Source organism: Danio aesculapii, chromosome 3 (assembly GCF_903798145.1).
Source record: "Danio aesculapii chromosome 3, fDanAes4.1, whole genome shotgun sequence".
Taxonomy (NCBI): Eukaryota; Metazoa; Chordata; class Actinopteri; order Cypriniformes; family Danionidae; genus Danio; species Danio aesculapii.
In genome coordinates, this window is record NC_079437.1 from 33,519,772 (window position 1) to 33,539,913 (window position 20,142).

Sequence of the window (20,142 nt, forward strand, 5' to 3'; positions counted from 1 at the left end):
TTACAGCCAAGAACAAAAATGCAATTTATTAATTTGAAAGAAGCTCCATAGTTCAAAACATTTTTTTTCGGTGCATGTCAACAATCACATTCTATGAGGAAAGAGTAAAGAGAGAGAAATAAACATTAAAAGCCACTGACTTCTTAAAACCTCAGTACATACATTTTCCTTAACATTTAAAATCAAAAGGCAAAGCAACCCAATTTCTCCATCCGCACTCATTCAGTATAACACACACTCGCGCTCATTCACACGAAAGAACAACCTTGAAAGTCATGGGCTACAAAAAAACCCCCACAGTGCTTCAGAATGAGACGTTCATTGGTTTAGGAATACACAGCATGGCGATGTACTGTATGTAAGAAACATGGGAAATAAGATGGGGTCGGTGGGGGAGGGAGACGACAGAGCAAAATGAGCACAATAAAAGAACACACAGAAAAGAAACAAAATTCCCTCTAATCCCAATGAGAGATGGGTCACAGAGGCTTTAAGAACCCCCCCCCCCCTCCCTTGTGCATAGATCATGATCCTTATGAACCAGCTTGTTTCGTTTATCTCTTTAAATCGATCAGATTGATACAGAACCCCTGCCCCAAACCCCTCGCGTTCGATTCTCATTATGCAATACCCGCCAACAAGAGACAGAATGACAAAGAGGAAAGAAATAGTAATGCACAATGGTCCTGATTTCAACAGGAAGGGACCTCATGTTAAGAAAATACAATAAAGATTCGAACATACAGCACTTGTATGTTCTTTCACCGTCATTTGAACAATCAAAATCATTGATCATTTTGTTTAAAATGTAAAGCAATTTCAATATATAGATTTATATATAAAGCACTCCATTTTTTAAAGTTCATTAAGAGTTCATTATTTGGTAAATATGTAACTGCTACGGATTTAGAAACAAAGGTATTTTTCTTCTTCTGAAATCCATAACCTTCAGTGCTTCTGTTTTTTTTCCTTTTCTTTTTTTCCTGTTATCCTCTTTCTCTAAAAACAAACATTAAATGGCGTGGAGTAGGTACTCTGGAACCTTTGCCTTCCTGAGACATGATCCACTTTTTTGTGTGTGCAAGATAGTGAACAATTACGTCTTCTTTTCTCTTTTTTCAAAAAAAGGATTTTTTTTTTTTTTTGCTTTCCAAAAAAAAGTACAGGCTTTGATATTCTAGGAACCTAACATTGCCAACATAACAAAACAAAACAAAAACACAAACATGACAACACTGATCAATCCCAGAGTTCTGCAAGTAGCACAATAATCTTCATTCTGTAAAGTGTTTTTGTTATTCAGTTGATGGAAGTTTGTCCTTTAGATTTTTTTTTCTTCACACTACAATCCCATCGCAAAATTTCATTCCTTGAACTTCAGAAAAAACATGAAATGCTTGTAAACTGTTGGTGGCCTTGCACATAGATAGTGAGCAAAGAACTAAAACAGAAACCAACATTAAATGACAACGACGACAGAAATAATAATAAGCAAACCAGAAAGGTAGGCACCTCTGAAATGAGTCTTGTAAGAAACTCTTCTCCAGATGTCTATCCAGCTCATCACGGCGTAACATGGGGAGTCCCTCTACATCGATCTATGGCCACAGTTCTTCGAAAAGATTTTTCCCCACATTTTATATTTATATACTTCTTCTTTTCTTTTTTTTTTTGTTAGTATTTTGCTTTTTTTTTTCTCTTCTGTTTATAATCTGAAAACAAAAATGGTGCAATACTCAAAATAATCCATTTCTTTATCATGGATTATTCCACAATAAAAGCCACTATAAGGTAGATAATCGTATTACAGATAAAAAAACACACTTGTTATTTTTCTCAATAAGTCCTTGAGTAAACATTAACACATGAATTGTCACCTTGTCCCCTTAGTACTTTAATATGCTGTACGATTAGCTGAATGAGGGGAAGCAGACACTCAGTGCAACTCTAATAACAAAGCTAATAACAAATACAATAACAATACACATCTGAATATATTTCTGACTAGCCAACAAAAGAAAGACAAAAAGTCTAAGAAGCTTAAAATAAACCATAAAAGGCGCAAACAAATCCACTGTTATCACTAGCATACGTTGGTTCGAGTCCACTCAGACGATCGCATTCATCCGTCATACAGTACACGCAATCTTGTGCAAACACTCACATACAACCGATGTCGTTTTGCATTTTTTTTTTTCGTATTTGTTTTTTTGTACATTTTTTTCATCATTTTTTTAATAAGGTTTTGTTGTTGTTCAGTTTGAACCCATGTTATCAAAAAGCTTGGAAGTGTATGAATGACAAAACTATTACAAAAAATCTTCACATTACATTATTGGCGCTTCTTTTGATTCAAGTATTTGTGTGTTTTTTTTTTTCATTTGTATAATTTTGATATGTTTTTGCGTCTTATCTTCTAGGTAAATTCATGAAGAGAAGGAAACGGGGGGCTTTAAAAACAAAGTAAAAACAAAAAGAAAAGAACCAGTTACATATACATACACAGGATTTCAGATGTACATGTATATCAACCAGCATGTGCATATTCTAGCCACGGCCCTAAGAAAGAGGATTTGTGTTTCTTAGAGCTCATCATATTTTGTACGATCTACACAAAGTTGCATCTGAGTCGTTCTCATGGAGCTGGGGTACATTAGTCCTATAGATAAGACCTAGTATGCCCACAATGGAGGACTGGGCACTTGTTAGCTAGCCAGCTAGTCAGCCAGGCATTCCTCTGGATTTTAAACATGTTTTGGACGTTTTTTTTGTTTTTTTTTCAATCTGTGGTCTCGAGTACAGCTTAGAGAAAGGCAGTTAAAAATATATATGTATATATATATATATCTTCAAAAACAGGCAATAGTGATTGTTGCTAGTGTCACTCGAGTGTGAAGTTAAAAACAAAACAAATGAAAGAGAAAAGAAAAATCTTCCAGAAAGGAGATTCCCCCCTTTATAAGACTTGGTATCAACTGGTGTGTGCCCCAGGTCTCCTGATACAATAGGTCCAAGTGGACCTGGACCTGTTAAACGACGAAAAATAAAAAAGAATCTGCACCGTTTCGGGACAGAATTTAATACCATCAATACAGCAACCCCAGAGTCATCTGTCCGCCACATTGGGGCGTCAAAAGGCTTGCAGAGAGAAGCACTTCAGTCAAAAGTGTACTACAGAATTAAAGTTTCCTTTTGTAACAACAATAATCACAACGAGACATAAACCTTTTTTGGTTTAAAAAAAAGATGTACCCAAATGCGAACCATCTACAGTGCACCTAAACATTCTGGATTCCCTGTTTAATTCTCAGCAGTCCTCCCAGGCCTACATATTTGATACCTGGGACAAGGTGCTACCCGTCTGTTTGGTGCCAAGCTGCATTCTACCTCTCCGTCTCCATGTGCTCTTTACAAATCAAATTTCAAGAAATAAGGAGTCCCGCTCGAATAGATTCACATCTCAGTTAAGTCAACGATAAGACTAGGTACATTACAAGGGACTTCCTGTGAATCTTCTCCAAGTCCACTCGGCCACATATTTAGCATATTGAAAGATAATGCAATAACACACATTTGCGCCCTTCTCATAATGATACAACAGTTTGGGGTTCTCTGAGGCTGCCCTGAGACTGCGTGTACATAATGTAAGAGATCATTCAGAGAGTAAACAGTGAGGGCCTGGTCATCTGTTCAAACGAAGCGGGCCGCTTTCTTACTTTAGGCCACGCTGGAAGAAGCTGCCTTCTCACAATGAACTGGTGGGCTGCAGAGTGGGCTTGGAGAGAACTACAGACTGAAGCTGAAGGCCGTGAACTGCACCTCTCGGCCTGTCTTTTGCATAGAAGTGGAGAGCCGAGTCTCCATTATCGTTTTGCGTTTATTACTGTGAGAAGAGGCGACCAGGTAAAGTAGTGTACTCTGCCTGCCCTTTGTCGAAAGCACCAGTGTGAGTGTGTGGCCTGGCAGGACTGCGGCAGAAAGAAAGTGCAGAGGAGAGGCAGAAGACAAACTGAGCACCGTCAAACTACTCTTCTTTGCGTTCAGTCTTTGAAAAAACAACCCATTTCCGTCACTACGAGTGATTTCATATCAATCGCCAACGCCGATTGTCGGCGTTTACACTGAGGTGTGCCTCTTAGTCAGAGTGTTTCTGCATATGCGCAGTAAGAGGGGCTGGTGAGAGCAGCTACCATAGAGACCACTGCATTGACACACACACACACACACACACACACACATACACACACACACATACACACACACACAAACTGAAAAACAAAAAAGCGCAAAATGATGATTTAACATCAACAACAACAGCAACGAAGATAACAACAGCAATGTTGACCGAACAAACAAAAGTCAAATAAAAAGAACACTGGCAATTCCAGAAGGGAAAAACCCAAAATAGTACATAAAACAAACCTGTCCACTTCCAGCTAAAGTGATCTTTGCATGAGAGGGAGAAAAAGAGTCTATGAGAGTGAAGTTGAGACGAGGTCGAGTGCTGGCGCAGTAGTAGTACGTACTGATTGGCCAGGTCTGATGGAGCCACTGCTCCGGCCCAGGTGGGTCCGTTCTGGCATCTGGTGTGCCGGCCTGGCACAGCGGGTCAAAAGTCAGAGCGTGGGCACCCGAGGTGCCACAGCAGATAGGCACTCAATGGCCACACTTATCATACAGGTAGGCAGGGCCGCCAGGGCAGGGGGCCCCACAGAATCCATTAGAAACATTACACGTCTAGCATCTCCAGACAAAAAGGCTAATGATTTTGGAGTACTGTAACAGTGATATTTACTTTGATATATATCATCTCCAAGAAAAAAAACGTGAGCGTTCAGTCTTGTTGTGGTGTTTCTTTCCTCATCAGACATCCTTTGCTACCATTTTCGAAATGTCTGATTTCAAAGTCGAGAGACCGTGGAAAGAAGATGACAAAGAAGAAGAAAAGAAACGGCAAAACCCGTTCAAAGTTCAAAAAGGAGCATGGAGGAGAAGTTCGGTAGATTGCTTTTCATCGTTGCTTTTTGTCAGTTTCACACATCCATGTGTAATTTGTTGGCATTGAAGTCGGAGCTTGATGCTCTTGCTAAGTGCTATGAAGAAACCACGCCTTCTTCCTTCCATACCTTTGTACCAAATACAACAACAACAAAAAAAATGCACTTTGTCTACTGGGTTACAAGAAAACACCTCTTATTTGGTTTGAAGCCCCTGTTGCCCCTGTAGTCACACATTGTCCTTAAGTGTGTGTAGAGGAAGTGCTTGTGAATGTTTCATCACTATTGGGCTTACACACTGAGAGAGTCCTCTTCTGTTCAGTCCCACGCTTGGTGGACACGGCAGGAGACAAGTCTTTGATTTCCCCCGTCCCCAGGCAAGCTCCTACCGGTTGCCGGCAAAAAAGCACTGCGTACAAATGGACGGAAGAGTCTGTGGCATATATTGCACGTCAGACAAACAACAATGAGGGCTTATATTTTTTGATAGAATGAGGTTGCTTAGGAAAATGAAAGAGAGAAAAGCAGTTTGTCTGTACAGTTTTTCATGAGCAGTGGTTTGTGTAGTCCTCAACGTGTTCTCTCAGCTCAAGAATAAATGTGCAGAGCGGTCAGATACCTGTCCATCCTTTCCAGAGTAACAAGGACAGGATGGCAACCGAGGGAAACAGGAAGGACAAATGTGTGAATGAGATCAAACCCATTGACAGTCCTGGCTCAGAAATGAGAAAATGTGCAATTCTCAAAATGAGTTTCTTCAGAGTTCGAGTGGAGCGGGACTGATCAGCAGTTAAGGCTAAAGTTTAGTGCTGTTAATTAATCCAAACAATCCAAATGACAACTGAAAAAAAGCCATGGATCCAGTCCAAAACACAGGGAGTGGGGAGCGTTGGTTTGGAATGACACGTTTCTTCTGGGACAGGCTGATATGCTGTGATTGGACTGACAGGATGTGCTCGTGCCAGAGGAATTCAAAAAAATGGCAGCTTGTCTCATCAGTTTATAGTAAAATACACTTTCACACTGGTTTCAGTTATTAAAGGTTCACTTCTCTTTTAGTCCCTATTCTTCGTAAGAAGTCTGTAGAATACTGCAACCCAAGCCAAATGAACACCAATGAAAAGACGCAAAACAAAAACAAAAGAAAAGGAAGAAGGTCAGCAGCCTTTATGCAAGTGTGGCCTCAGCCTCCTGTCTCTTGGTTTTCACAGTTCCACTGACGCTGATTATCGCCAAATGATTTGCTTGGTTTTTGCTCGTGAAGTTTCATATTTCGCTGCCGTAGGGGGTCGAGCGCTTGGCACTCTCACATGGACTCTCCGCTCAGCAGGTCTCCAGGAAGCAGCGTATTGATTGGGGTGGGGCTGCCGACAACTCGGCCATCCTCAGCGCTGGGTGGCCCCCACAGGCTGGAGTACTGCGGTACACCCCCCCACAGCAGCTCGTTGCTCGCCTTTCCGCCAGACCCCGTCCCGGCCCCTCCTCCTCCTCCCAGACTACCGCTATTCCAGTGGCCGATGGGGTGCGTGGCCGCCGTCCCTCCGCCTCCCAGCCGCGTTTGATTGGTGCCAGGGTTGGCCTGCCAGCTGGTGGTGGGTGTAAGGGACTGACCCTGTGCAAAGAAGCGGTTCACCTCCTCTTCTCCAGCAAACTCTGCCAGTATAGTGGTGTTTCCCAGAACACACCTAAAAACAAAGCATTTAAAAATCATATCGAGATCATACAGCTGAGAACAACTGCTTAAAAACAATGAAGGAAAGATTGACGCACATGTGTAGGGATTTCTGGGCTTTGGCAGCCTCCTCTTTAGAACTGTAGCGGACCACAGCATTGCCCTGTGTCAGGTTGAGATGGAATGTAATGAGCGGGCCGTGCTGCATGCACAGTGTCCGGAGTGTTGAACCATCGATCTAAACATCACAGAAGAGAACGAGCAGAAATATAACTTTGTACACGATTAACCAAGAATGAAGATAATGAACTTAACAGTAGCCTTAATGATACCTGAGGTGTGAGGTTTCTCAAAACCAACCAGCTAGTGCTCCTGCTGGAGCTGTCTGTACTCCACGTGGTACCTACTTGGATAGAGAAAGAATGCTTAAAACATTTATACCACAGTAACACACCAAATCCTTCATAAAAAAAGTTGAACTTTAAAGCACTCGACAGCTGTTAGATACCCAGAACTTTAGGTCCAATCCCAATCCTACTACTTAGCCCTTCCCCTTACCCCTACCCCTCGTTTTGCGCATTCACGTGAAGGGGTAGGGGTGTACCAATTCTCTTTAGCTTGGAGGGATTAAAAGGAAGGGGTAGATACCCCTTCAAACTGAGATTTTTCAGGACCACGCTCGAAACCAAGGGGTAAGAAAAGTTCCCAGAATACACCTGCTACAACGGCTGCGTAGCTGTAGCCGGAAGTAAGTAGATCCTCAAATAGTTTTTTTTGTCATTATTACGAATTTTTACAACAAACAAGTATATGTTTCAATACATTCATAACCACGTTCATGTTTCACCATCATGCTTTAAAAAAAAGCGCTAAAATAAAAAAATGTTAAATTTTGCAATCTATAATCTATAATAATAACTCCTGTATAGCAGTCCTACAACATTCACTCAATGACACTGGAATACCCTGTCAGAAAAGTCTAGTGGCTGGGAATGAGCTTTTTACAGTGTCTGCTATAATGTTAATGCTGTTTTTGTGTGTATACATTGATGAATATGCCCACTGTGTTAATGTGCAGTATAGTTACAATCTTATTTCCACATTAGATCATTATGTAACATGATATATGCCCTCAGTGGTTTCCTGAAGATAGAAAACAAAACAAAAACTGGAAAAACTACAGCAGTCGCGATCGTCCATCTCATATGAAGTAAGAGCTCACGATGACATATGATGACGTGTGCAGGTGTTGTAGTGGTGACCCATTTCTTAGGGGTAAATTTTGAAGTCCTTCCCCTTCGCACTCTGTTTCATGTGCCAAGGGAAAGGGGTAGGGGTACAAAAATAGAATTGAGATTGGGCCTTAATACGGTTTCACCCTTATTTTTCTTGATGCTTAGGAACTACTGGTTACTGTTCACTTTTATAGCAAGGAAAAAAAGCAGCATTGTGTTTGATGTAGGGAGTACTGGTTAACGTTAATGCTCTATGATTGATGTTGAATAGTCATGCTGCACAGATCATGTGATTTTTGACATGAACAACATGGCAGCATTACACATAAGGACTGGTCAGGGACCTGCTGGGTAATTTCAGCAAAATTTCAGTGTCAGCAAGTTAGATCGCCCAATGCATATACCATAAAGCAGATGCTAGCCATCTCATTCATGCTGGAAAGGTAATGATATTTGTTGTCTTCTGCAAAGGATTGACACTGGAACATTTTGTGAATAAACTGCAACACACAGGTGAGACAAATTTTATAGCTTGTGTATCATTCAAGGCAAGATTAGACAATCGTTCTGAACTTGTAGAGTGCCTGAGTATGTGAATGCCAGTTTCTCTATAGCGGACTAGACAGAAATGTGCTATTTATTTAATTACTTCCAGTTATTCAATAAAATAAATATCAGAAAGAGCTCCAAAATAACATCCAAATCTGCATTATAAAAGCGCTACAGAAATAAACCTAAATTGAACTGAATCGTTTACATTACACTTTGCATTACATTCAAAAGAGTTCCTTTATCAGCACCACCATGCAAAATAGTTTACTTGCTGGCTGGACTGGATCAGCACAAAATGGAATGGTTAAGCAAAGAGAACAGTCCGAATTTGGTGTTTTGCAAGTAATGTTGTTAAGAAAGGGCGTCACAGTGGTACAGTGGGTAGCGCTGTCGCCTCACAGCAAGAAGATTGCTGGTTCGAGCCCCGGCTGGGTCAGTTGGCATTTCTGTGTATTTTACTATAAACTGATGAGACAAGCTGTCCTTTTTTGAATTCCTCTGGCACGAGCACATCCTGTCAGTCCAATCACAGCATATCAGCCTGTCCCAGAAGAAATGTGTCATTCCAAACCAACGCTCCCCACTCCCTGTGTTTGTGGAGTTTGCATGTTCTCCCCGTGTTCGCGTGGGTTTGCTCCAGGTGCTCCGGTTTCCCCCACAGACCAAAGACATGCGATACAGGTGAACTGAATAAGCTAAATTGGCCATAGTGTATGTGTGTGAATGCAAGAGTGTATGGGTGTTTCCCAGTGTTGGGTTGCAGCTGGAGGGGCATCCGCTGCGTAAAACATATGCTGGATAAGTTGGCGGTTCTTTCTGCTGTGGCGACCCCTGATAAATAAAGGGACTAAGCTGAAAGAAAATGAATGTATGTTGTTAAGAAATCAGTTGATATGTATTAGTGTTCTATGAGCTGACAATGGTATGCAATAGGCATTACTTTTGCACTCAAAATATTTGTAATGTTACATTCTTGGTGGAATGTGCAGTGCTCAATGTGTTGACTGCATTCATTCTGCACTAAGATTAGTCAGTGTTATTGTTGCATTGCTAGTGAATCATGCAGTGTGTTGACTGTGCATTTATTTCGCACTAAAATGAGTCGGTGCTAATGTTGCATTGTTTTTGCTAGGAGTAATAAGCTGTCTGACAGCATTTTGCAAAACAATGTTGATGATGTCACCAATCGCTAGTCAACGTTGATCAGACTTTAATCACATAAAAGTAAAAAAACGAATCTTAAGTCATTTAGCCCCTAGTTTGGAGAGACATGAGAGATAAAGTAAAGCATTTGAATTGTTGAATTGTTTAAAATACCATTTTCAAATGGCAAGAAGTCTAGTAAACAACTGCGCTTCAGTTAAATGTCAGTGAAGTATGATCAAGCAACAGTGTGGAAATGTTGACTAGTGTATGTGAGACCACAAAACACCACGTTTGCTACGCCATCAGAGCGCGTGATCACAAGCGCTCAAACCGTCCTAATCCTCACCTCATCACACCCACAAAGAACAGTCAACTGAACATTCAACTGCTGTTTAGATACGCCTGCATGTTTGCCTAAGAATAGCTGCACAAGCATATATCCGGCCAGCAATTAAACTGCAGCTTTCACACATACACACCTGAGGAGTAGGAGCTGCTCCAGCCAGCTACCAGGCCAAGAGCGTTTCCGCCCCATGTGGACGAGGGCTTGGTGTTGGTCAGGCCTGGAGGTGGTCGTGTGGGAGCTGTCGTGTTGCGGGGCCCTTGTGGGACTTTCCAAAGCTCATGAGATAGAGAAGCCTGGGTGTGCGAGATGGGCCCCGGGGACCAAGTGGACTTCATGTCAGACAGCTTGCCTGTATAGCAGAGATGTGAATGCGTCAAAAAAGCAAGAAACAGGAAACACAAAGAATGCTAACAGACATGACTTCCTCTGCACCTCAGAATTAGACATAGTAAACTGGTGAAAGGTAAATTCACTGCCGTTATAGCCACTGAGGCGCCACCACAAACAGGAAAGAGAGGCTCCAGGTCAATATGTGACATTAGATTTCATGCCTCACAAAAAAAGAACGTCCGCTCACCACTTCCACCTCACAAAAATAACATATAGTCAGTGACCATGCCGCACAAAGGGACAGAGCGTGACTAACACCACTGAGGGGATGTACAGATGAATGTAGGTGGGACAGAGCTCTCTATGGGGGAAAGGGCCACACTGGAGTCAGATGCACTAGATAAACAGGAGTTTGACCACTGTTTGGGACCCCATGCTAGGTTGAACACCAAGCGGTAAGAAAAGAGTGAGATGAGGAGTGTTTTGAGGGCAGGAAGGGGATTCTGGGAGTTGTACCTGTGCTGTCTGCCTCGGGAGAGGACAGACTGAAAGAGCTAGTGACTGGCCAATCGCTGGAGGGAGGCAGAGCCTCGCCCTGTGAGGAAGTTGGGGTGGAACCTACGACGTGTCCCAAGCAGGCAAGAATTCAAAGTGGAAATCAGCAAAATAATGCATGTAGAAAAAAATGTGGTTTGTGAAAATAAAAAACAATATTACAATACAAAGGCCCTTTCAGAAAATCTAAAATGATTAAACTGTGATGCCACAAGATTTATTTCGGCTTTTGTGACTACAGTGTCACAGGAAGACTTTTGAAAAAAGTTAGATTTTTGAAGGGGAAAAATGGTTGATCCTCTTACCTCCACTCCTGTCCCTCAGCAGGTAGCGGTTCACATCCTGAATGTTGGTGTTGATGGTGGGCCCACTGGGAACACTCCCTGGAGTCACATTTGGGTCTGTCTCTGGGTCAATATTCTGCAGTCCTTTCCATGGCACTCCTGGACAAAACTCTGAGGGATATTATTAAAAACAGATTAATATATGAGACATTACACTCGGTATTTGGACACATTTAACAATGTGTGATTGTCTTTGTTATTAAATAGAAATCTTCCAAACTAGAGATTCTCAAACTTTCTCAGCAGCCAAAAATGTAAAATATGTACTAATAACTCCAGCAATTTTCAATTAATATTACAAGAATTTATAAATAATTCAATACTTATGGTTATCAGTCACCTGGTACTTTATATATATATATATATATATATATATATATATATATATATATATATATATATATATATATATATATATATATATGTTTAACCCAGTGTAATAAGATTAAGCTATTTTGCCAAGTATCTAAAATTCTCTAACTTCTGACATAACACTTAATTCACCTGGAGGCCAGTTAACATTGGTCCCATTGGAGATCTTGTCATTGGCATTCTTTCCCTGGCCCCAGCTATCGTGAGGGGCCAGGGGGCTGGCAGGAGAATCTGAGCTGGAAATCAGATTGTATGGACTGTAGGAGTCATCCAGTGGTGGCTTACTAGGGGGACCCAAACTTGGGCCTGCAGAGATGGCACCTGTATAAAATAGGTAAAAATGACAGAGAATACAAGGAATTTCATCAGTATAAGGTCTGCTATTGAATACTATGGTATAACAGGTTTACTTATAACAAAAAAAACGCAGTGTACCATGCTTGTTGAAGTTGGGCTCCATTGGGGAGGAGTTGCCAGAGAGGTTGTCCATGGAGTTTGGGTGTGTCCACTGTGACAGGCGTGACTGAGGCTGAGGAGAATCCTTAATGGACAGGCCACCCACTTCCATGCAGTTTACATTCATGTTAGGGTTTAATCCAGCTACAGAAAGCACATTAGCAAGCATTGAGAGAGGTTAAATTAGCTTCTGAACAACTGAATTTGGCAAGTAAGATAAAATACCAAAACTTTTATGACCAAGTAAAGCTTTCACACATTAAATACATTTAATACATGCAATGAGCACAAACACAAAAGTAAAATATGACACAATAAGAGGGCAGTGTCTTGACAAAAACCCAATGCAAATGGTCATGCATTAATACTAGACTGACACTACTGTAATGTTTTAATCATCTTAAACAAAAAACATTTTAGGAAGAGGGTTTCAATGACTGAATTTGAGAAATACATAGAACAAGAAATCATAAAATAACTCCACAAGCAAATGTACATGACTTTTACAGGGTTTAAAAAACATTGACTGAACAGAAAACACAATAAAAGGATTTGTAACTTACAAATAGGATAGGGTGAGAAGGAGTTTGGAGAAGACTGCGGCTCTTTGGTCTGAAGGTCGGAAACAGAGAGGCTGGAGGCCTGGGGGTGGGATGGAAATGTGTCCAGAGCTGATTTGCCTGCACTGGGATGCAGGCCCGGGTGTGAGGGGGGTGGCTGCTGCTGCTGTTGTTTCATCAGCAGAGCCTGAGCCAGCTGCCGCTGGTGCTGTTGGATCTGTTGCTGCATGTTATTGATTGTACGTGCAACCTGCAAGATAATATGCTTGTGAGCAGACTACACTACACAGCTTTAGAAAAGTTAAGATTTAAAAGTGATATTGACAAAATAAGACAGAATCACAGGATTCCCCATTAAGCTAAATATTAAGTTGCCTGATATTTCACTGACTAAAAAAGCTGATGAACGCATGAATGTAATCTAATGAATGTAAAAACAGGCTGCTGTTGTGCTCATACATTACCGATATTATATTAAAACATTATATGTTATAATAAAACTATAATATTAGGATGGCTTTGGTAAGTAAATAATTTAGCATGACATTAATACCCACTGTAAGAACAACAATAGATCTTTTACCCTAACATTTTTCAAAACAAAAATCTGAAGTACTTGCTGTTTGTGTGGCTGTGAATTGCTCCATCTCCCATGTTTGAAAGCTAGATAGCAGTTTACAAACATTATATTTAGCTTTTCTGTCAACTACTTTATAGTACATTTGGGAGCCAAAACTCTTAAAATGTATATTACCTGACAGGTTTAGCTTAGCTAACATGTACAGTCTGGTGACTGGATTTGACTTAAGTGGCTACAAGTTGATTACCAATGTGCAAAGAATCAGAATCAGAATCAGAAAGAGCTTTATTGCCAGGTATGTTCACACATACGAGGAATTTGTTTTCGTGACAGAGCTTCTACAGTGCAACAGGATAACAGAGACAGGACAAAAAACAGATAATAAATATATTTAAAAAAATAGAAGTAAGTAGTGAGTGCAAATATACAGATTGACAAGTGTATGTACGTGTTTATTACTACATACAACATTATATGTGCAGCTGTTATGTGCAAATTGGCATGTAAATGTGTGGTTAAATAAGTGTATATGTGTATAAAATGAATATAATATAGCTGAAAAAAAGAAAAAGATATATATAGATAGTGATGTAAATGTTATTTATTTATTTATTTCTTACTTTGTTTATACTTCTTTTGTGCATGTTTGTCACACTTTGTTTAATTTAATTTTCGATCAATTAAAAAAAAAAATCAGATGATTGAAAAAAATGAGTAAGGGGCAAACCCCTTTTCACACCACTATATGTGTGTATTTATTATATTATACATTACATTACATTACAGAATATTATATTATATTAAACTATATTATATTATACTATATTAAACTATATTATATTATATTATATTATATTATATTATATTATATTATATTACATTATATTATATTATATTATATTATATTCAATGTCTGGATTGGACCTTTAAAAAACACAATATTCCAAAAACTCCATGACAGTGGGAACCCTAGGAATCTACATTAAGAGCTTCTTCACTAATAGGACGACTTACTTGCTGCTCTTGCTGTCGGATGGGGCCAGAAACACTGCGCTGTGCCTGCAACATCTGCTGCTGAATTTGTAAACGCTGGTACGCCTGCAAAACCAAAGTGGCATATTTACATTACAATAACAAATTAAGAGTTAAATGCAAGATTGCATAGTGGCACATAAAAAAACAATATCTTAGTTTAATTACAGATGACAGTATTAACAATATGTCCAAAAAGACTGGAACTCACCAGTTGCAGCTGATAAAGTTGGTTCAACAGGGTCATATGCTGAGGGTTTATTGGTGAGGTTAAAAGTGCAGGGTTGAGACCAATGTTTTTTGCTGCAAACTGTAAAAGCTGTGCTTGAACCTGTCAGAGATGGGGGAGATGCGATATTAATACCTAGTGAGCCCAGCGTACAAAACAGTACAAAACCACTTGTCTCCAAGCCTGTTTGCACACCTGAGGGCTGAGAAACTGAGGCACTTGAGCGCGTAGACTAGGCTGGGACGAGTTGAGAGGTGGCACTGACGGCTGGGGAGGAGGCTGCTGCTGCAGGGCCCGGGCTTGTGCTGCTCCGCTACTACCAAACACTCCACTCTGCATCTGCACAAACACACACAATCCATCTCATTGGGAATCTGACTTCACAAAGGCATGCAGAAATATGACGTTTGAATATTTTCAGATTGAAATCAAATTGAAAAGATGAAATATACACACACTGATAAAACAACAGTTATAAAAACTGAGCATGGATCCTCAGACTCACCTGTCTGTTGTTCAAGTTTTGCATGGCAACTCCTAGGCTCTGGCCAGGGAGTGCAGCACTACCCATTGGGAGCTTCAGGCTCGGAGAAGGCATAAACGGTGAGGTTTGGGCATCATCTGCTAGCCCAGCATCCTAAAGAGGAAAGAACAAAAAACTAAATATCAAAGACAAACAAAACGCACTGCATTGCAAAGTCTTTTAGATGCAAAAACCATGAGCTGATTTTGTTTTTTTTATAAGTAGGATATACCTTGTCCAGGAAAGGGGGTCGATCTGAGGAGGATTCTTTGGAAATGACTGAAGGCCTACAGCCCATTGGTTTATTGACTAGGCCGTTGTTGTAGTCAGACATTCCCATCCCCCTTTTATCTAGTTCCGTCTTCTTCTCCAACAGGGCGCCTACAACACAACAAACACAATATTCTAGTAAAAACGTTCTTAAAGGAATTAAAGATTTTGAAGGTATAAAACATACTCATGGCCTGATCCAAGTTCATGTTGTTGCTCTTAAGAGCCTCTTCTGCAGGGTCTCTCTACAAAGGCAAAATAGACACCAATCTGAATAAATATTTGTAACAAGATTAATTAAAAAAAGTGAATACTTTTGTAATTGGCCACATGAAAATTGTGCACAATTAGCCAGTCAGTATCGCAAAATATATTTTAGGGACAACAGTCAAACATGCAGATGGAGAAATGCTTCTTAATGAAATATAAGCAGTACTCACGGGGAAGCCCATGTCAGTCAACTGCTTGATAAGACGATTCATTATCCAGGTATCATCCTGTTTGTTTGTGACTTTTCCCTTAAAAAATAGAGAGAGGTGAGCTCTATCTGAAGCATGTACTGTATTGTGATGGACTCCAGCATAAATCTATTATATAAATATAACAATCACATAATGTTGTTTTACCTTTGGTGGGCCCTTTTTCGGTGGGTTGCCCCAGGAGTTGCAGGAGGAGTTGCTCTCCTGAGATGCAGTGTTGTTCCACATGTCACCCTCATCCTGCTCCCATTGCCCTGCAGACATGCCCATGTCATCACCACCTCCCCAACTATCTTGCATAGATTTGGGGGCTGGAGGAAAAAAGTTGTTTCTTAATTAGCCAGGGTAACAAACAAAAGAAACTGACCTTTTTGCTTAATTTAAATAACCTGTACAATCCTGCAGTCTATTTTTACAACAACAGGGGGCCCTGTTGTTACACATTCAAAGCTCTGATAACTAGCACCTGACCAACACTGATGTCATCCACCACTCAAATGCAACAGCATTATTATTGCATGTGATTCCTTTAAATCTTGTAAAACAATTTAAAGCAATAGGAATAATAAAACTTAAACTAACCAGGTTTGCTGGGGGCAGATCCAGGGGGTCCATTGCCTCGGCCATAGACCTCAGGGCCATTATCACCCCAGCTGCCACAGCTACCTGGGGGTTTGCCCCATGCTGAAGTGCCATTGTCCACACTTGCAGCAGGGGCTGCTGGCTCTCCCCATGAGGGCTCAGGTTTTGAATGGGCATTTGTCATCTCTCCCCATCCTGCATAAGAAAACGGCAAACTTCAGGACAAACTCAGGGTTTTCTCTACTCTTTTCTACATAGCTAAACAATAACGAGACAGGTGTCGTGCAATACATAGATCTGGGGGGCATGACCAAAAGCATATCATCATATTCTGGCATTTTTACAGTATACCTAGGTATTTTTAATTATATGACTACACCTTTATATAGACCATTTCAATGTGGTCATGTCATTGGCCATTGAACATTTCCAAAATAATCAAATTTCATAACTGTAAAAAGAGGCAATTCAATCATAACTTGATGTTAAAACAGCTGTCATAACATTATTCATTAATATGTGGCTCTTTTTGGGTTCTCGAAAGCTTACAAAATTAAAAATGAAAACAGGAAACACGTTGGGACCATTGTTTTTGTTTACATCTCTTAAAATGATCTTTAGATTTATGACAACTCATTTTATTGCTTTGAGCACACAGAATATGAAAACACTAATGTCAAACCTGTACAATGTTTATAGTTTTAATCAAATCAATTCAAAAACTTACAATTTAGTTAATATTTTGAAATGCAATCAAATTGAACTTAAACTGGTATACTTGCACAGTTTTCCATTTTTTACAATATTTCCTCGACAAATTACATCATAATTCTAACAACTGTAATCCAAATTGGAATAAAAAAAAGATCCTCTGTCTTAAATGGAATAGTATGCTGCAATATTAAATGTCTGTTTAGTTCTTGGCACAGGGGACATTTGAGGATGCCATCTTAAACACAGCTTTGGCAAAAGGAGTGCAAATCTACACAGAAACAGCAGAGGGCGCCGGGCTTGTTCCAAGTATCCTGCTGAGGCCTACTGATACTCCCCACAGATGGCAGCCCAACTCTAATTACACACTTCATCCTGGCTTAAATAATATGTTGAACTTCACTCATAGACAGAATGCAAACACTATTACTATAGCATTACTCCCGTTTTAATTATGACAAAATAATCTAAAGTATAACAAATAACTAGTGAACTAGTTTAATATAAAAGAGTAAAGAGTTGTGTTTCTTACCTGGATTCATAAGGGTTGTTCTATTGTGAGGTGGCCCTGTTTGATGTGGGCCAGCGTTATCAGGAGAAATGTGATTATTGTTTGAGTTTGGCCCTCCATGGTTGTGGGATTGTATGGAAGGCTGATTATGATGGGAATGATGATGATGGTTGTTGGGTACATTGTTGGCATTGCTAGGTCCTGGTTTGCCTTGCATTCCAGGGTTATTCCTGTCCCAGAGATTGACTGTTTTGTTGTAAGTGCTTGGGTCACCCCAAACTGAGGTACCATCATCGATCTCCATCTTACGGCGGATGGAGGGTGGAGAGGGCTCCTCCCATCCAGTGGGATCTCCAGTATGGTCAGGTTTAACACCTCCACCATTTCCTCCATTCCATCCGGAGCAACTCTGCTTTACAGAGGTAGGACCTCCCCAAGAACCCATGCTTCCACCGGTGCTATTGCCATTGGTGCCCTCCTGAGGCTTATTATTCCATCCTTGTGGTGGCACACTGGGGCGTTGTGCTTCTCCCCAGTTTCCTCCTACTCCAGCAGAAGGCTTGGTCCATCCCCTGGATCCCTCGTTCAAGCCTGTACCCTCTCCCTGCCAGGTAGAGCTGGAGGGACCATTTTTCTTTCCATCTCCAGGTTCACCCCATTCTCCTCCAGAACCACTTTCTCCACCAGGTCCATTACCCCACCCGTGAGACTTAGGCCCCTCAACCCAGCACTGTTGTTTGGCTTTAGCGTGACTGTCCTCCCAGGTCGGAGACTTCTCTTCTGAACCCCAAGTCTGACCACTTTTCTGCAAGTTGCCTCCTGGGCCTCCAGCTGGGGTGCTGCCCCAATCTCCAGGACTAATTGAAGGTTTCTTGCTGCTGGTTGTATCTGCCCAACCAGAGCCAGGCTGGGGTGATGACATTGCTGTGCCCCATCCAGGTGCAGCTACAGTACTAGGGCAGGGGCCTTCACTCTTGCCCCCAGAGTCAGGTCTGGATGTAGTGCCTGAGTTTGGGTTGGCACTGCCAGAATTAGATGTTGGTCCTACATTGGCTGCATTTGAAGACGAGCCCCAGGTCTCAGTTCCAATGTCATTCTTGCGGTTGGAGCGAGCAGCTTCTTCGGTTTCCCAAGCAGTGTGCTGCCGCACAGGTGTTTGTCCCCAGCCTGTGTTGCACAGAACCCGAGGATCCATATCCTGGGCAGGCAGAATAGGAGAAGTCTCATCTCTTGATGAGTGATCCCTCCTGCGAGGATGGCATTCCATGCTGTCACTACTTCCCTCACTAGCTGGGGCAGTGGGCCCACGGACCCAAGAATTTAGCTGCTGTTCTTGGGTGGGAGAGCCTGAAGAATTCCATCCTTTGGCATCAATGTTGGAATGCTTACCCCAGTCACCAGATGAGGCAGCTTGTCCCCAGCCAGAAGTGCCCGAGGCCCCTCCTTGTACCCAGTGCCCTGAGTCCCAATCAGAGTCTTTTGAGCCACCACCAGACTTGGCATCTCCATTACCCCAAATAGGTTCTCTATCCCCGTTGACCTGCGAGGATCCTCCTTGGGATTGAGCAAATGAGCCCATGCCTGGAGGTCCAACCCCCCAGTTTGACAGGCTGTGACCAGGACTTCTGGGCTCCTGCTTAGTGTGATTTGGTCCATCAGTGTTAAGGTTCTGAGGTTCAGAGCTGAAAGACACATTCGTGGATGGGGTGGAGTGTGGCTCTGAGGAGTCACTGGGCACAATACTACCCCATGTGGTACTGCCATTGCCACTGCCACCATTACTTGCAGAGTTTCCATTGGGACCACCTATACTGCCACTGTTGCTAGAGCCCTGGCTGGGCAGAGTGCCCGGTGGGCTACAGAGATTAGGAGGAGGGTTGCTACCCCCTGAGCTGCCGCCACCCATGCCAGACCCTTCATGACCTAGAACTGGCCAGGCAGAGGGGTTGGCGTTAGGGTTTAAGTTCAAGTTAAAGTTAGAGGAGCCCCAACCCCTGGCTCCCACTGATGTGCTGGAGACTTCATTCTTCCCTTCTCCACTGGCAGGAGATTGGCCAGAGCCCCAGCCTCGGCTGGCCCCACCCTGACTAGAGAGCAGACCTCCTGAGTGGCTGGCATTGGCTTTGCTTGGGTGATTGGCAGAGAAATGGCCTTGCTGGCCAGCTCCTGTGGCCATGCTCATGCTGCTGATGTCACTGATACTTTCAGTGTCCAAAGGGCATCCTGCAGGAACGTGGCTTTCTTTGCATGAAATTGAAGGCCAAGCCTCCGTATCGCGCTCGTCAATAATCAGTGGATCCCAGCTGCCGCAGCTGTTAGTAGAGGCTGTAGTGGCACTGCGACTGGGGGGTATATTCTCATAATGCGCTGCCAGGCCACTTTGCGGGGGCAGCTCTACAGAAGGAAAAGGAGAAAAAGAAAGTATTTAATACAATGCAATGCATGTAATGCATATCATTTTCATTTATTTATTAAGTGACTCAAAACAAGGGACTTTTATATTGTATTCTAATTGTATTTGTAGTACTAAAATAATAAAACAAATAAATAAATAAATCATACAAATATAGATGCAAATATAGTATTACACATACACAAAATTCCACAATTAGAAAAAAAAAATGCTAAAAAAAAACTGCAAAAAAATGGATTCCGCATTA

The 20,142-nt window shown here is 41.6% G+C and overlaps 1 protein-coding gene across 6 annotated transcripts in view; it reads right to left on the minus strand.

Annotated features, from left to right (window-relative positions):
* tnrc6c1 (trinucleotide repeat containing adaptor 6C1) overlaps positions 1-20,142 on the minus strand; it is an 80,850-nt gene continuing 60,708 nt past the window's right edge. For 3 of the 6 annotated variants that reach the window (XM_056453783.1, XM_056453787.1, XM_056453788.1), the window contains 19 exons: positions 17,504-19,876; positions 16,261-16,455; positions 15,826-15,989; positions 15,640-15,717; positions 15,387-15,444; positions 15,162-15,310; positions 14,912-15,043; positions 14,602-14,745; positions 14,389-14,508; positions 14,160-14,243; positions 12,569-12,815; positions 11,985-12,149; positions 11,682-11,870; positions 11,139-11,288; positions 10,795-10,896; positions 10,082-10,297; positions 7,002-7,075; positions 6,768-6,907; positions 1-6,682 (listed from right to left, as the gene is read on the minus strand). In XM_056453783.1, the coding sequence (XP_056309758.1) occupies positions 6,304-6,682; positions 6,768-6,907; positions 7,002-7,075; positions 10,082-10,297; positions 10,795-10,896; positions 11,139-11,288; positions 11,682-11,870; positions 11,985-12,149; positions 12,569-12,815; positions 14,160-14,243; positions 14,389-14,508; positions 14,602-14,745; positions 14,912-15,043; positions 15,162-15,310; positions 15,387-15,444; positions 15,640-15,717; positions 15,826-15,989; positions 16,261-16,455; positions 17,504-19,876 (5,159 nt within the window). In that variant the 3' untranslated portion in view covers positions 1-6,303. The remainder of the gene's footprint in view (positions 6,683-6,767; positions 6,908-7,001; positions 7,076-10,081; positions 10,298-10,794; positions 10,897-11,138; positions 11,289-11,681; positions 11,871-11,984; positions 12,150-12,568; positions 12,816-14,159; positions 14,244-14,388; positions 14,509-14,601; positions 14,746-14,911; positions 15,044-15,161; positions 15,311-15,386; positions 15,445-15,639; positions 15,718-15,825; positions 15,990-16,260; positions 16,456-17,503; positions 19,877-20,142) is intronic. The other 3 variants (XM_056453784.1, XM_056453786.1, XM_056453785.1) reach the window with 3 other exon arrangements.